General features: G+C 50.4%; 1 protein-coding gene across 4 annotated transcripts in view; it reads left to right on the forward strand.

Moving 5' to 3' along the window:
* Positions 1-2482: 2482 nt before the first annotated feature.
* The window catches only part of ASB2 (ankyrin repeat and SOCS box containing 2), a 38930-nt gene continuing 27394 nt past the window's right edge, over positions 2483-14018 (forward strand). The window contains exons 1-2 of one of the 4 annotated variants that reach the window (XM_084793699.1): positions 2483-2794; positions 12041-12320. In XM_084793699.1, coding sequence (XP_084649825.1) covers positions 12112-12320 — 209 coding nt within the window. In that variant the 5' untranslated portion in view covers positions 2483-2794; positions 12041-12111. Of the gene's footprint in view, positions 2795-10558; positions 11287-11364; positions 11485-12040; positions 12321-14018 lie in introns of those variants that run through there. The other 3 variants (XM_084793696.1, XM_084793697.1, XM_084793698.1) reach the window with 3 other exon arrangements.

The following is a 14018-nucleotide window of genomic DNA, read 5'->3' on the forward strand; positions in this document are numbered from 1 at the left end:
AGCTGTGATCTTCCACTGTTGGGCCGACGTCATCCTGAGCCTTGGCACTGTCACAGCCCGGTTTTCATGGCCTCTGGCTGGCTCTTCTTCCCTGTGTGTTTGCTCCTTCTTCCTGGAACAAGGGTTGCTGGCAAAAAAGGGGTGGGGGGAGGGCTGGATTTCAAACTTCACCATTCCCTTGGGTCCAGCAAGAGAGATCCCACAAGTTCTACAGGGGTCCTGGGCCTTCTAGAAAATTCCTTCCTCCTGCTTTTCTACAGGTTGACTCTCCCGTGGCTTTTGCATCTGTCCCTGTTCTACACACCTTTGTGTCCCCCCTCTGGAAGATGGCTGCCAGGGCTACCCCTGGATCTTAACTTCATGCTGGGGACCATGGAGTGGCCCAGAAATCACTAGTCCAGGCCATCAGATGCTCAGTAAGATTAGTCAGCAGGGACTTGCAGTTTAAAATGGCTACCCAACACCATTAACACCCACAGAACTGGCTAATACTCAGAGACAGGAAAGCCCACATGCTGGACAGGGCTTGGAGTGACAGGAAACATTGGCAACACTTGCGGGTACAACTCAGTTTGAACTCCAGAGCCCTGGGTTGGGGGATCAGAGATGCAGTAGCCAGGCTCCGCTGGAGCATACTTCTTCCTGTTGGACCAGTCTCCCTGTCTTAATACCATATTGAGTCGGGTAGTCAAAGCCTAGGTCCCTGCCTATGTCACAAGAGTGTCTCTACTGTAGGACGCTGGCATGGGCCACAATCTTTTTAAAAAAATATTTATTTATTACATATACAGTGTTCTGCTTGCATGTACATCTGCACATGTACATCAGAAAAGAGCACCAGATCTCGTTATAGATGGTTGTGAGCCACCACGTGGTTGCTGGGAATTGAACTCAGGACCTCTGAAAGAGCAGACAGTGCTCTTAACCGCTGAGCCATCTCTTCAGCCACCAGGCCACAATCTTTAGACTGTGGATTTTACCCTCTTCTTTGCTGCTGAGTGAGCTCAGAGGAGTCACAGCACCTCTCTGGGTCTCAAATGGGAAACAAGGGATCTGGACACAGCATCCCACGAGACCTTCCAGTTGGAGAGATTACAGCTCTCTTTAAGACCAGGTTGCTTCTGATCTGTCACAGAATGTGACATGATTGAGGGTCACATCTTACCAAGAACAGGAAAAGAGAATGGAGTTGAATCCTTCTTTTTGTTTGCCTTTCTTGAGACAAGCTTTTGTAGCCAGCACCTTTACCTGCTGAGCCATCTTGATGGCCCAACACATTATACATACATATGAAATCATCGAAAACAAGTAAGCAAACAACAAAAACATTCCAAGCTTGAAGCTGAATTTTTTTAAGTAAATAAAAAAATTAATATATGTTTTTTGCATTTTCAAATTTTTTATTTAAATAATTTATTCAGATTAGATCTTGATTGTTGTTGAGATACATCTCAATTGTATCTTCCCATTTCCTCCTCCCTCCCTCTTTCATCCTATTTCCCTCCCCTAGGCCTGTGACAGAAGGGGTCCTCCTCCCCCACCATATGATCACAGCCTATCAGGTCTCATCTGGATAGCCTGCTTCCCCTTCCTCTGTGTGCCACCAGGTCTCCCCACCAAGGGGAAGTGGTCAAATAGGGGGCAGCACTCCACTCTCCACACAACTATGGAGAATACGCTGTCCATTGGTTAGATCTGAATAGGGGTTCTAGGTTTACTGCATGCATTATCCTTGGTTGGTACAGTAGTTTGTGTATGCCCCCCGCACCCCCACCGTCCCCGGTCCAGATTCACCAGCCTTGATGGTCTTTTTGTGGGGCTCCTGAACCCTCGGGGCCCTACTATTTCCCCATTCTCACAACACGGCAACTACAAGCCATCCCTCTGCCTAGCTTTGGAGGTCTCCAGACCCCCTTCTCCTGCCTCCTATTGCTAGGTGCATGGCCAAGGACTCCGGGAATCCAAAGGGAAAGAGGGAGCAGACTCTTAGGTCCTCTCTTCCAGAAATGGAGATATCCTTTCCCAGACCTAGGGGTGCTAGGTCCCTTCTGTGGCTGCCCCTGGCCAGGGGTTGCCTGATGCTGTGTGGTCATTGGCCTATGGGTTTGTGCCCTGCCCTGTGTTCCTTGGCTCCACCCCAAAGTATGCAATTCTAGACAGCTGGTGTCTCCAAATGCTAGCTTTGGCCACCTGCTGCATGCCCGGCACTGATTATCTCGAGGGTCTTACGCAGAACCCTCGTGCACCCTCCCTCCTTCAGTCCCTCTTCCTGCCTCCCCTTCTGGGCTCTTCTCTCTCCCCTGCTTTTTAGTCTCTTCCCCAATTCTGTGTCTCTTTACGCTCCCTCCCCGACTTGTCTTTCTGCATTTTCCTCCTCTCTAGCTCCCGCCTGGGTAGCTCTAGAAACATACCCATATATGGCCTCCATGTCAAGGATCACAAATGATGACATCACGTGAGGGCCGAAGCCCGAGATGCTCTCTGAAGCGGGAGCCTGTCTCCCGTGCCCCCCGGAGGAGTGGAAGGCGGGCTCACAGCTTCCTCAGTGCAGTCTTCAGAAGGGAAATCTGAGAGTCATAACATCTTATAGTTTGGCTTGACATCCGTGGTCATGCGGTGGGCCCAAAATAAACTCCGTGCTTCAAAGGAGAGCGCTTCAAAGCTGCCTGGCACAACAGCTGGAAGCTCAGGGCCAGCACAGGAGACAAACTCAGGGAGCATGTTCTGAGTTCAGGCAGTCAAGAAACATCTCTTTGTTGCTCAGACCCCGTGCCCCTGCCGCAGAGCCTCCCAGGTAATGCATGCTTTCGACTCGGGTCACAGAGACTTTGAAAAGAATTGCTGGGCGGGCTGGAACCTGCAGCTTCAGGACTCACGGAGACTTGTAGCCAAACTGTGCCCATGCCACTGTCTCCCTGCTCCTCTCCAGCTCTGTACATCCTGGAGATGTTGGGTCTGGTGGCCGGGAACCAGCCCTCTTGCATGCGCAGGAGCTATTTTTCTGGAGGAGTCTGGCTTAGAGAGTCATTCTGATATGTGCTTCCATTCTGGAAAGAGTGAGCAGCGATGCTATTGTTTGGTCCGTAGGGTCTCTGGTAATGTCTGTGTTAGACTGGCGACTTTTAAAATAATACTTCCAGGCTGAGCAAATGGGAGATGCTTTCTTGCAAGAGTATCCAGTGTCTGCTACACTAAGAGGGCTAGGCATGAATAGTAATGTGGGGTTGGTGACAACCCAGGTGGCATGCATTCTGCATACCCTTTCTGGAGGTTTAGGGGAGGGTGTGGGGTGAGAAATGCTACCTAGATGTGATTTTTTTTAAAAATGGGATGTAGAGATGCAAAAATATCTCATGTATACATACGTGCATACGCACACATGCCGTATTTAAGGCGGCAGTGGTATTGAATAGGACAGATGGAATATTATCACGGGGAGCAAGGGGTCTCTGGGTGATGACAATGGGAGAAGAGACTTGGGAAAGACAGGGCTGCTGAAGGAAAGACCCCATGGGGTGGGGGCTGGAGGAAGGAGTAATCACTTACTCCAGGACCAGGTAGAGATGGAGCAAGCTTGAAAAGTGTGTGAGCGGAGGGGAGACAGATAGGGTTTTACTTCAGGCTACATCGTGCAATGCCAGGGAGATCGGACTGACATGAACAGGAAGGTGACACGGAGGGACAGCAGGGACATGACAGAGCCTTGCTTGGAGCAGGAAAACCCTACTGCAAGGAGTCTTTCTCGTAAGGCAAGGAACTCAGCCAGGCTGCCAGACTAGCCCCGAGTCACAGCCTGACCTTAGCCACCAGTGGCTGGTAGCCCCACTCTTGTTCAAAAATACAGACATGCACCCACCAGAAGGAGCCATCTCATAATTTTGGTCCCTTCTGGCTCAAGTAGGTAACACCTGGTATGTAGTGGCCACCAGTGTCGGGAGCCTTGAGGCAGTAATTGGGAGTGTCGTCTCCTCCTCTGTATGGTGGCCTGAAACGATTTTATAATGAAGAGCAACTCAGTCCATGTTAGCCAGTATCCTCCAAAGACTTAATACAGGTCAATGATTTCTCTGACCTCTCTCAAGGCCACCATGAGTGTGAGGTGAGTCTTGATTCTTTTTCAAGATTTGAAAACAGAGGTTACGAGAAGTTTAAGCATCTTGTCTGAGGCTGGACGGTAATAAAGATGCTGCAATCAGGAGCCAAACCTAAGCTTCTGGACCTCGGGGACTCATGTTCGCAGCCATAGCTCCCACACCTCTCAGGCCGTCACTGTGGCCGTTGGCATCTTTGTGAGCCCAGCAGGAATTTCCCCGGTATCTTCATGGCACCATTAGGTACCATGTGTTGTCCATGGGCTAGATCTAAGCGTCCTCCTGCAGGAGACACAGAATGCCTCCAGCCTGTCCAGAGGCCGCCTCCTTCTTCTAAGCTGGAGAGTCCCTGGCTGCCTAGCCGGGGAGGCGTGGCCCAGCCTTACCCACTCATCACCGTCACTTCAGGCTGCTGGCAGATAGATGGCAGAGCTTAGCATTTCTAGAGACAAGGCAGAAACTCGGTCAGGGCCCTGGAATCCTGTGTCCAGTCCTGTGGCCTGAGCCATACTGATATGTCTGGATGCAATAATATGAGGAAAGAACCTGGGACAGTGGCCGGTGCCTACAAGGCCAGGAGAGGGCCCTTCACCTGGTGTCTGAGACAAAGGTGACCCCCTGGCCTGGAGAGGCAACAGCTCTGGGCTAGGGACATAAGAAAAAACTGGGCTCCCTGGAGGTTGCTTAGCTCCTGCTCACAGGCAACGCTTTAGGTGGCCTTTAGCTCTGTGAGGGACTGGTTCCTTAGAGCACAGTATTAGCCGCAAACCCCAGAAGAGTAGTATTTTTCTTTCTGCTTTTTTCCACAGCCCTACTCTCTTCCTCACTGTCTTTATGAAGTAGCTTTCTCAATGTACCCCAGACCCCAAATAAATTACCAAGATGTCTCTTGGATTTCAGACAATGAGAGAGAGAGAGAGAGAGAGAGAGAGAGAGAGAGAGAGAGAGAGAGAGAGAGAGAGAGAGAGACAGAGAGAGAGACAGAGAGACAGAGACAGGGAGAAGAGAGAGACAGAGACAGAGACACAGAGACTCAGATTTGGACTAATAAAGAGAAGTCAGGGTGCTCCACTGCTGATGAAGCCTCAGTTTCCCCTTTCTGTACAATAATCCTCTAGCCCGGTGGTGGAGGGAGGGCAGAATTAGCTTTCACAAGACCAACTCCCATTGAGACCTCTCTGGGCCTCAGTTTCCCCTCCATACAAAGAGAGTAGAGTCCTGTATGATGGTGTTGGCTGCTCTACCCCTGAGCAGATCAAATCGCCCCTCCCTCCCCCAACACTGACTGAGCCTGAGAATCCACAGAGCCTTGACACACCAAAGTCACAAGCTCGGCTGAGACCAGTATCGAGGCTCTGAGACCAGCAGCTAAGGCTGTTGTTGTGCTTAGAAGCTGTGAGGCCCACCCCATGTCCTTTTCCTGGAGAGACACCAGCACATGTCCACTTGCTCCAGATAGGCCTCTGACAGCAGTAGTCCAGCTGGGCCAACCAATGAGTCATTTACAGAGCATGGGTGACGGGTCACTTACAGGAGTGTGGGTGACCCCGAAGCAGCCTCAGCATTAGAGAGTCTCACTCTAGCATGGACTCCCCCAGAGCTGTGGAGATGGAGTCTTTCTGCTGTTAACCCTCCACAGTCTATGCGCTCCAGCACCATGGTTCTCAACCTTCCACGTGCTGTGGCTTTAATACAGTTCTTCATGTTGGGGTGACCACCCCCCCAACCATAGTTATTTTCATGGCTACTTCGTTTTGCTACCATTATCAGCCATAAATATCTGAGTTTCCCAATGGTCTTTGGGTGACCCCTGTGAAAGAATCATTTGACTACAAATGGGCCAGGACCCACAGGTTATTATGGGTCTAGCGTTAGCACCTCCTGAGACCAGGAGACCATATGTAGTCTGAGCTGTGTTGCATACACCTGGGGGAAGGTACAGGGACATTGACTTGATATCTCAGCTGAGGGTCACCGCCTCTTCTATGAGGCTGGGTCTGGAGGATCTCTTGCAAGTCAGCTCCTTTGACGAAGATGATCAAATGGCTGCTACACTGGGAGGAAGGATGGAAGTCTACAAAAAGGCCCTGACCCCAGAGGCCCTTTAGCCTGTCCCTTGCTGTGGTGGCTTGAGTGAGAAATGCACCCCCTCCGTGTCCCACCCGCCCCCCTGCCAGGCTTAGGAATTTGAAGACTTGGTTGCTGGCTCATGGCACCATTTGGGGTGGGGCGAGACTATGGGGAGCTGCAGCTGTACTGGCTGGCGGAAGTATATCTCTCTGGGGGTGGGCTTTGAGAGTCCACAGCCTTGCTTCCGGTTTGCTCTTGAGTTGAAGATGTGAGCTCTTTCTTTCTTTGGTGCTACTCCTGCCTCAGGTGGCCGTGCTTCCTGGCCACATAACCCTCTGAAGCTGTAAGCTAAAACAAACTCTTTCTTTCATGTGCTGCTTTGGGGCACAGTGTTTCATCACAGCAACAGAAAGGCAGCTAATATACTTGTCAGAGGGTCACTCTGGGCCTTTGTCAGAGGCCCAGCCTGGGGCTTTGACCTGGGCCCCACCTTAGCCAGGGCAGCAACATCGATGAGAAAGGGGAGGCGAAGAGACGTTTTTAGGAGCCCTTGCTATTGCCCCCAGTATTTAAGGCTGGGGTTCCTGATGAAAAAAGGGGGGCAGGTAGATGTGCCCTTGGCCACTTATATTCTGGCCTTAGTCTCCCCATCTGTACAATGGGAAGGTAGTATTCCCCAGGTGTGGCTCTCGCTTGTTTCCTTGTTGCTGTGATAAAGATACTGAGTGAATGCAACTCAGGTGTTGTGCTGGGGATGGGGTGGGGAGGATGTGTTTGGCTTACACTTCCACATTGCAGTCCAATATTGAGGGGAGCCAAGGCAGGAGCTCAACGCAGGAACCCAAAGGCAGGAACCCAAAGGCAGGAACTGAAGCGAGAGCCATGAAGGAACACTACTTAATGGCTTGCTTGCCCCTGACTTGCTCGCCCCTGACTTGCTCAGCTTGCTTCCTTACACACCCCAGACTCACCTGCCCAGGGATCTCACTGCCCACAGTGGGCTATAATTTCCTTCACCAATTAAATGTCCATATGCCAGTCTGATGGAGGCAACTCCTCAATCGAGAGTTCCTCTTCCCAGGTGTCTCTATTTTGTGTCAAGTTAACAAAACTAACCGACACAGACACCACGGGCAAAGGATTTTGCTCAGGACAGTGGTTGAGCACAGTTCAGGGTCGGTCCACAAGCACAAGAGTGGTTGTTACTGTTCAATTTTCAGAGCCGGAGGGCCAGGCAAGGAGAGCAGACCTCCACATCTCCCATGAGCCTCTGCTGGAGAGTGAAGAGTTAGGATGATTGACGGAACATTGCAAAGAATAAAACTGCATCTTGGGAGTGGGAGGGGCTAAGAAACAGCCTTCGCTACTTCCTCCTTAGCCAAATCAGCCTGTTTTCACCCGAGGTTAAGGGTCTTGGGACATTTGGGAGACCTTGAAACCTTCACAATAAATAGATGCTGTGTATGTGTGAGTGTTAGATACATAGTTGCTCATAGGCTCTGCCAGGATGGGTTCATGGAACCTGTAGATAGCAAAGGGCAAGAGGCTTGAGACCTGCACACAGCCTCTTGTGCTCACTGAAACCATCACTGGGTTGCCCAAAGCCCCCCCACAAAGGTGGTTGCTACACTGTATTGTTCAGGAAATAATGACAGGAATGTTTATACACGTTCAAGAATAATGTCTACATGTAGACATGTAGACGATTCTGTGACTATTTTTTTCTGAATGTTTTTGAGCTTCGTTTAGTTGAGTTCACAGATACAGAATCCACAGATTCAGAGAGCAGACTGTACATATAGACATACATAATATAGTATTTATTACATGAAGGATTATATTATATGATTCAGATGACAAACATGTTTGTAAGTATAAATTTATTATATGCACACACATAATATACACTTAGAGAAAATCTTTCTTTTTAAAATTATATATTATATATACAGTGTTCTGCCTGCATGTATGCCTGCAGGCCAGTAGAGGGCACCAGATCTTATTGTAGATGGTTGTGAGCCACCATGTGGTTGCTGGGAACTGAACTCAAGACCTCTGGGAGAGCAGCCAGTGCTCTTAACCGCCCAGCCACCTCTCAAGCCCCCTAGAGATAATCTTTTTTAAATTAAAAGTCTTTATTTTTGACCCCAGCCTCTCCTAAAACTTTATAAAACAGCGGGCGAGATCCTGGGGAAGTGACTTAATGAGTAAGGCGCTTGCTGCACAACCACAAGAGCTGGAGTTGGCATCCCCAGAACCCATGTGAAAACCGGGCAGGCATGGCGCTGCCTGTAATCTCAGCACAAAGGAGGCAGAGCCAGGGACCCCTAGGGCGAGCTAGCTAGCCCTGAGGCCATTGAGAGACTCTGTTTCAATAAATTAAATCGACACCCAATGCCACCCTCAGACATACATGCATGCACTCAGACACTTTCACCTCACCTGTACACGTGTGTGTGTATGTGTGTGTGTGTGTGTGTGTGTGTGTGTGTGTGAGAGAGAGAGAGAGAGAGAGAGAGAGAGAGAGAGAGAGAGAGAGAGAGAATGCAAAAAATAAAAAGAAAAGCAACCGGAGGCCGTCCTTAGTTCCCTGAGTCAGGAGTTTGCTGCGAAGTCAGATGCAGCCTTCTAGTCCCTCCCTCTCTGTCACTTCCTCCTTGGATGTGTCTCATTTTCTCCCCACTGACAGACAGGAAAACAACAGCTCTACCACGAGCTCGAGATGTGGTCCAAACAGCAACAAACATGAGTGTGCACACTGCGGGGAAAGGGGGCCTTCTCTTCAGTTGGCAGTACACCTGTCACAGAGCCATGGCCTGGCTCAGGAGCACAGCGCAGCAGCCCCCTCTCCCATTGTCCTGTGTAGACGGTGCCCTTGTACAGAGTGAAACTGAGACTGGGAGGAGAGGGGAGGACAGGCAGGTGGTCCCCCAAAGTCTAGAACAGCTAGAGGGTGGAGGGGCTGGGGAATCTTGCAGGGACAGACACCAGCTCTGCTTCAGGACGGATGGATGAGGGTGGACACGGAGTCCCCAGCTCTGCCCAGATCTTGCCGTGACACGCTCGCTGCTTAGGCCCTGACAGCCACTCTTTCCTCAGAAAGCGAAGGCTGGCTTGGGGGCTCCTTTCACTTTGGTCCTCCCTCATCTTAAATGGGGGAAAACCAGCAAGAAGGTAAGAAAAACTGCCAGCCAGGGCAGGCCCTGAATGTATAGGGAGCTTTAGTCATATTCAGATTTTTCTTCCAAACCCTGGCTGTGTGTCAGATGATATCTCCACATTTTCCATAGTATCGTGCTTCCTGCAAACACAACCACAGGCCAAGCTGTTAGCATATACTTCACAGACAGGACGAGGCCTTCTAGCGAATAAGCTGCAATCCCTCACATGACCAGCAGATGGCAGGGCAAGGCTACAGTAAGTAGCAAGAGGCCCCCAGTCCAGAAACGGGCTGGCTTTCCAAGGACTTAAACCTTATTCCGATTCTATTGCTTATTCTCCTGCACTTATTAAATATTTCTTGCATGCCTGACCTTTGGTTAGGTCCTGGTCTTTTGACAGGAATGTGAGGCTATTTTATGACGGCTATAGGCTGCTAAGTCCATTGCAAGCAATCCCGATGGCAAGCCTCGTAGAGGGCAAGAGAGACACGACCTCTACATTCATCTCTACGATGAACACAACACGTTTCCCCTGATACCTGAATCAGGTCCTTGGCCGGAGAGGCTGGGTGAAAAAAAAAATGGCTGCCTTTCAGCCACGCCCACTCTGCCATGTTTCTTCATAGGACACCCATGGTGTGATCTCTCCCTGTGGCCCTCAACACCACAGGAAGCCCCAGGACTAGTGGAAGAGAAGCTCACCTTTCAGTGCTGTTCTAATCCGTATCACAGCCCCCAGTGGCCCCATAGTCTCTGCGGTGACTCCCCCCCACCCCCGAGACACACACTTACATTTTCCACCACTTTCATTGGAGCCGTGTGGAGTAAGGGGAAGTTGGTTTGCTTTAGATTTGAATCCGAACCCCTCGGCATTAATGAAGTGAATGCCCCTTGGTGTTCTGGCTGTGGGCCATTTGGATGTCCTCGCTGAGAAGTGTTGGGCTGGTCTCCTGGGTTCCAGTTAGCCAGAGCCACAAGAATGCCACATAGCAAAGCGGTCCTTAGACTAAGCACTGGTAGCCAAGGTCCATGCTGAAGGTGGGATAGACTCTATGAGGTGCAGACTGGGGCTGGAGGCTATGGCGTGGAGACTCCTAATCACTTGAGGGTAGCTCAGGGTGGGAGTGGGTGTTGATCTTCTATTGCCTGCGGGGGGCGGGGGGGGGGCGGCTCTCATTGACTTGACAGGGATCCCTCCTACAGGGTGCTGTCTACCCTCAGGAGCCTGATGCATCCTTTCTGGGGCTCAGGCTACAAGGAAGTAGGTCTTGTGAGAAATTTCTCTTTCCCCTGGGCATCACAGAAGAGATTGCTCATGTGCCCAGTGTGTTGTGTCTACCAGCTTCACTTTGGCAGAGCAAGGGCTTTGGCCCAATATCCGAGGGAAAGGAAAGGATTTCTGCCTCTAGAGGAAAGGGCACATATTTGCCCGAATAGAATGCTGGCACTTGGCGGGGAGAGGGATTTTAGAAGGACCGCATGTACCTTGAATGCACAGCCAAGGCTGGGAACCACTGACCGGCGGTCACACTACTGCAAGTCGGTAAATATGGCAGGTTGGGCTGATTTGATTCCATTTGCTGAAGGGCTTCCCTCAGCCTGCCCCGTTCTCTCTGGAGCAGCTGTATCTTTTAGAGGAGTCCCTGTTGTCATGGCTGGCTTTAACCTGACCGTGCAATCCTGAGCATGAGCCGACGTCTGACTCATCCGCAGCGTTCTCAGCCCTCCCACAGCGAAGAGCAGTCTTGATGTGCCAGTGTGGAACACAGCTGCGACTGGATGGGAGGAATGCATACAGCACAGGGTGGGCCCATGAGGCAGGATCCAGGATGTCAAGATCTTTGTGTCCCCGGAAGTGTGCCTGAGCCAGAGCCAGAGTTGCACACACACACAAAAAATAATAATCTCAGCTAACGTAGGCAGGCATACGTGTGTTGGTAGATAGGCTTCCGGGAACGGAAACGGTGAGTGGGTAGATGTCAGCATAGATAGGTTTAAAAGGGAATGGGTGGGAGGGTGGGGGACATGTGGCCGAGGGAGTGAGTAGATAGAGGGATGGATGGATGACGGACAGATGAAGGATGGTTGGATGGGCGGTTGGAGGGGGAATAATTGTGGAAGAAAGGGTTGAGAGGGTAGTAGTTGAGGGCACGTACGCTTTGGTGAGTAGGGCGATGGATGGGTGGGTTCAGTAGCTGGATGGTTGGGCATGTGGAGGAGTAGGAGGATGGATGGGAGGACGGGTGAATACAGCTGTAGGTGGACTGACAGATGCACAAGCAGTTGATGGTTTGAAGGATAGGTGGACTGGTGGACAGATGTGTGAGTGGATGGTTTGTAGATGGCTGGGTGTTTAGACTGATCTCATGGCCAAATGAATGAATTAAAACAAAACAAACAAACAAACAAACAAACAAAAACAAGAGTGAGGTGGAGAGATGGTTCAGTGGTTAGGAGCACTTGCTATTCGTGCGGAGGGGCCCAGTTTGGTTCCTCGCATGAATATCAAGTGATGTACACCGACCTGCAGTCCTACCTGCAGGAGATCTGACAGCTTCTTCTGGCCTCTGTGCGCATCCACACTCAGGTTTACATACTAACACGCAAGTGCACACATACCTGTTTAAAAATGTGCAGTTGCACAGCTTTCTCTGTGAGTAAACATGGCTGCCTTGTAGAACACTCAGTGACCGGGAGGGGTTTTTGGCTTCCTCACAGGGACTTGTCACCTGCTGAGTGCTTGTGACTGCTGAGTCTCTCTTCTGGAAGCTGGAGAAGAAGTGGCCAAGATGGCGACCGAGATCACCACTCGGGGCAGCCAGCGTGCCATTGGGCAAGAGGAGTACAGCCTGTACAGCAGCCTGAGCGAGGAGGAGCTGCTCCAGATGGCTATTGAGCAGAGCCTGGCAGACAAGACGCGGGGCCCAAGCCCTGCGGAGGCCGCTGTGTCCTCTCAGACCAACCATCATCAGCCAGGCTGCCTCCACCCATGGACCAGGTGAGTGAGGCGAGGCTAATGAAGCGAAAGCAGACCTCTGAGCTTCCCCCAAGCTTCAGGTGCCCTGTGCAGGGTCTCGATCCCGGCCTCTGGTCCCTTCATGGCCTGCACTTGTCATCTCAAGTCTTTGGTGTCACAGTGGGGTGGGATCTAGGACGTCTGTGTGGCCCGAATCTCTCACATAAAATACTGTGTTTGCGTGTAACTTATGTATACCCAACTAACTGTCACAGTATATCATTTGGGAAAGCAATGGCTAGAAAAACAATCTGTGCAGCTCAGTACAGACAGGTTTTTCAAATATTTTTTTTTATGAAGTTAGTAGACTCTATGAGTATGGAACTGACAGTCTCTCAGGGCTGAGTCCATGTGCTTCCATTTTTTAAAATATTTATTTATTTATTTATTTTTGGTTTTTTTGAGACAGGGTTTCTCTGTGTAGCCTTGGCTGTCCTGGACTGACTTTGTAGGCCAGGCTGGCCTTGAACTCACAGAGATCCACCTGCCTCTGCCTCCTGAGTGCTGGGATTAAAGGTGTGCGCCACCACACCTGGCTACGTGCTTCCATTTTTTAAAAAAACTCTCTTAAGGACCCCCTAAGCGGTTCTCTGTGTACGGGAAACTGAAGCCTAAGGCTGACCAACCGGCCCCAGGGTCATCAGGGTAGGAACTTAGAATTGACTAGCTCCGAATCCCAGGCCTGGCCTGGCCTGGCTGACTTATGCTTGAGTGCAGGGGACTGTGGTTTGGTGGGCTAGTACTTCCAGCTCTGCCTGGGCAGTATCTACGGGAAACATCTTCAAGGTGTAAAGCACCTGCCTGGCATCCTCATCCTGCCCCGTCTCCCTGCCTCTCTCCCTCTCCAGCACCTCATAGTCCTAGCTGCTGGGCTTTCTAACATGACCTGCAGCCACATGAAAAGCCACAGACACAGTTCACGGTGCCACTTAAATAGTAGTAGAAACAAGTGAAATTTCACACGTAATTTTGTGTGTGTGTGTGTGTGTGTGTGTGTGACAAGGCTGAATTACATAGCTCAAGCTCATCTGGAACTCACTTGTGTAGCCCAGGCTAGCCTCAAACTCTCAATGCTTTGGCCTCCCCATTGCTGAGAAACCAGGCGTGCACAACCACGACTCATAAATTATATATATTTTTTATTTCTAAATATCATCATTCTGCTAATCACCAATATAAAAGTTATACCTGAAGGTCCCGTGAGATGGTCCAGTGAGTAAAGATGCTCGTTTCCAAGCCTGGTACCTATGTGGTAAAAGGAAAGAACCAACAGGCTGTCCTCTAGCCTTCACATAGTTACCGTGGCACACAGGTGCACACACATACACACACACACACACACACACACACACACACACACACACACATACAACAAGTATTTAATAGCTCTTGTCAAGCTTTTAAATTCATTGTGTATTTCATGTTCACAGCAGCCACATTCCAAGTGCTTATTAGCTACGTGTGGTCAGCGGCTGCCAGATTGGGCAGTATTGACCTAGGGGCCACCTTCATTGCAGGGACAGCCAGAAAGGTCACTGGCATTTGCTCTTCAAGTGCTTTTAAGTAAGAAATATATAAACTGTAAGGATGCTTTTGCAGCCCCACCCTCACCCGGCTAGGGTTGTGTGTGTGTTGGAGGTAGGGTATGGGGGCGGGGGAGGTGTGACAATAATTGCTGTA

Source organism: Acomys minous (genome assembly GCF_964271855.1).
Source record: "Acomys minous genome assembly, chromosome: 8".
NCBI classification, from domain to species: domain Eukaryota; kingdom Metazoa; phylum Chordata; class Mammalia; order Rodentia; family Muridae; genus Acomys; species Acomys minous.